This window comes from Gavialis gangeticus, unplaced genomic scaffold (assembly GCF_001723915.1).
Source record: "Gavialis gangeticus isolate Ggan-Ray unplaced genomic scaffold, GavGan_comp1, whole genome shotgun sequence".
Taxonomy (NCBI): Eukaryota; Metazoa; Chordata; order Crocodylia; family Gavialidae; genus Gavialis; species Gavialis gangeticus.
This window is the reverse complement of record NW_017729032.1, coordinates 124,589,893-124,593,272: the sequence shown is the minus strand read 5'-3', so window position 1 is coordinate 124,593,272 and position 3,380 is coordinate 124,589,893. Positions and strand designations below refer to the sequence as shown.

At 39.9% G+C, this 3,380-nt stretch overlaps 1 protein-coding gene across 4 annotated transcripts in view; it reads left to right on the top strand.

Annotated features, from left to right (window-relative positions):
• The window catches only part of STK24 (serine/threonine kinase 24), a 163,986-nt gene that overhangs the window by 117,607 nt on the left and 42,999 nt on the right, over positions 1-3,380 (top strand). For all 4 annotated transcript variants that reach the window (XM_019523946.1, XM_019523942.1, XM_019523944.1 and 1 more), the window contains one exon: positions 1,823-1,968. In XM_019523946.1, coding sequence (XP_019379491.1) covers positions 1,823-1,968 — 146 coding nt within the window. The remainder of the gene's footprint in view (positions 1-1,822; positions 1,969-3,380) is intronic.

Sequence of the window (3,380 nt, the reverse complement as noted above, 5' to 3'; positions counted from 1 at the left end):
AGCCTGCCCCTCCTCTGACCCCATCCTGCTGGTTGAGGATGGGTATTGCTCTTTGACGCTTGTATATTGCTCTTTGAAGCTTATGTCACCCATCCTATTAACTCTTCATCTCCCAGCTTCATCTTCCAGCCCTGCCCCACAACAGGTCTCATACCCTACCTAGAGATGGGATAGAAGCTTGTCTTGGCTCACCAGCCCCCTAGTGGCAACTTAACTGTAACTAACTCCTAGCAGGACTCTTACTTGTCAGCCCTCTAGTGGCAAGTCAGAGCTGTGTAGGTGGTGGACAGTCAGAGAAGGTTTTTAGTCTTAAGGTGTGTCTGTCTATTCCAAACTCAAGCTAGCACTAACACCGATCAACATTTGAACAGCTTGAAGTGCAGTGTATAACAAGGCCCTAACTAAATCAGAGATCATAAGCTTTTGTAAGCAGTGGATTTACATAGTAAAGATGATCACTATCATCATCTGATGAAGTCAGTAGACGGAAGATCATACGTTCAGATATAAAGATCATGTAAAGTTCATATCTTGTAAAGTTCAAACTAAAGATAATAAGTTCAGGTATGAAACGTTTACTACTTTTTCGTTAATAAAACTCAAAAACTAAAGTTTTTTTTAAATGTTTGTTTGTTTAGTTTTTTGCACTTCAAACTCTGCTGTCTTGACTTGTGGCAATATCTTCTCCTTTTGCCAGTATCCCAGATTTCTTGTTTGATGATAACGAGGAAGGATTTGGTATGGAACAGACCTTGAATTGATAAGGAGGTATCTGGTTCCTCAGTTTGAATATATTTTCACCTCCATATTCGTTTTCTTCATTCTGATGATTTGGGGCAGTGTTAGGAGCTAGTTTTCTCTGTGGTTACAGGTATGGAGTTTCAGGATGCAGTCTTTTACAAGGAGAGACAGTTGTTTGGCAACTACAGAAAAAGGAAGTAACACTGATAATTCACAAGACCCATCTAAGGATATCTTCTTTTATTCTAGCTTTTTCTAAAAATATGAATTCTCTGCTAGGTTCCTGGAAAAGAATTTATTTTTTAGAACTTGATTTATTTGCTGTTTTCTATGTTAATAAATAGCAAGATTTTAAAAACTAAGATAAAAAAGGGCTCTTAACTACATGAACTTGTAACAAACTTTCTTGGAGATATTTGAGTAAGCAAGGTTTTAGAAAATTATTAAAAATTGGTGCTTAAAAAATAGGCTGTAGTGGTGGACCAACTTAATTATTTTAGGTATTTTTACCATCTTAATTATTATAGACTTTGGCATCCATTGAGCTCCAGGGATTCAGCTTTTACTTTGCAGTTAAATGCAGAGGATTTTTCTTAAGTAGCTCAGAGTCAAGAACCATCCAGAATAAAATTTCAAGATGTTGACTTAGAAGAGGTACTTTTATTAGAAAAACAAGGTATAGCAATTCCAACTGTTATACCAGGAAAAATTGTAAGCGTTTCTGAGAACTGTCCTGAGTGAATTGGCAGACTTTGATTCCGCTGCATCTCAGTCGAACTTAATTACATAAACTGCTTAAGCCTCTTAGAGAATTTTACCCTAGACCTAGACATGATGGAATTCCTGCTGTTTTATAGTAGTGACCAAGACGTTCTATGCCATCAAAGCTGTATTCTTTATCTGAATGCAGAGAAAGCTGACGATGTACAAGTTATTAAGATTTCTCATTTTAATATTTGTTAGAAACGTAACTCTTAGGCTGGGGAGAAAATGTTACAATAATCTTTAAGAGTCATCTCAACATGTTTCAGATGCAGTAAAAATTAGACTAGCTTACAGTTTACTTTTTTTATTTTTCAAGCGACCTACAGCCAAGGAGCTCTTGAAACACAAATTTATATTACGAAATGCAAAGAAAACATCTTACCTGACTGAGCTCATTGATAGACACAAGAGGTGGAAGTCTGAACAGAGTCATGATGACTCCAGCTCTGAAGACTCAGATGCGTAAGTTTTTGGAATCTCTGACATATGCACTGAAATGGCATGAATGGGTAATAGGTTTTTCAAGAAATATTCTCAGCTATTTGAGCTACCAGTCATATAGATTTTTAGGAAGCGAGTGGGTGGGTGCTGAGTAGCAGCAGCGAGCAGCATTTGCTGGGCAAGAAGCAAGCAGGTAGGTGCAAAGTAGCATCAGCAAGCAGGTGGGCAGGCACAGAGTGGCAGCAGCGAGCGGTGCTTGCCGGGCGGGCAGCTCTGGAGCTCGGCTCTGTGCCCGCCCACTTGTTGCGTGCCTGGCAAGCACTGTAAGTAAGTGTCCCCAGGTGTGGAGTTTGAGCTCCTAGCTTGGCTCTAGGGTGTTGGGCTGGGGAGGCAGGAGCCTGGCTGGAGAAGTCCTTAGATGCCTGCATGCCAGTATGGTGTATGAGTTGATGTGGAAATTTCAGGGTGAATAATTTGGCTTCAAACCTTGACTTACAACTTAGCATATTTCACAGTACTGCTGGGTTCCGATTTTGTATTTTTGGGGGAAGGAGAGAATTCATTAATTTAAAGAATAGGTAATTTGAATTCAAAATTTGTGTTGCCTGAGTGGCTTCCCTGAGTTAATAGTTTGTATTCCAAAAACTAATTATATTTTATATATTCACAGTCAGTCTTTGTATCAGTGCATGAATATTCCTTGCTGAATGCTTTCTAGTGTTTGCTTAGTCTGGATTTTAAAGTTGAGTGAGAGCATGTGAAAGCGGGTTTCCATTACGATCTTTGGTGAACCGTTATACAGTCTTTTAAGGATAATTTCTCTGGTCCCTTGTTAGTGGGTACATGTTTTGTATATTTGTTGACTATTATCATTCCTTTTTTTGTCATTATTAAGCCATATAGTTTGCTCTGTCTGTATCACTTCTTCAGTGATCCTAAGATTGCCACCAAATGAATTGTTCATCATCACATTGGGCATCTAAGTCTGGAAGAAAATTCTGTTCCTAGGGCAGAGTCTCATAACTGTAGGACTATTCTTCCTCTTTCTGCAGTCCAACTTTTGCAACAAATGAAACCACACGGTGCAGCGGTTTTCCATAATTAACAGTTTCCTTCACTACACAGTTCTGATGTATCCCTGAATAGGTCTACCCTGTTGCACTGAATAAAGCAAGACTGCTTTAGAGGAAAAGCAGAATATAGAGGTGCACCAATACATTGGTCTCACATTGGATCAGCACCGATATAAGGAAAATTGACTATTGGCAATCGGCTTTTTTTGGCCAATGTGGCCGATAATGCCACTGATGAAGTGCCCTGTACATGTGCACAGCTGCAGTGCAGCACACAGCTGGTGAGGAATGCAGCCCGGCAGCATGGAGAGTAGCAGGGTCTGGCTGGTAACTCTGTTGTGAGAGAAGGGGCGTGGGGGG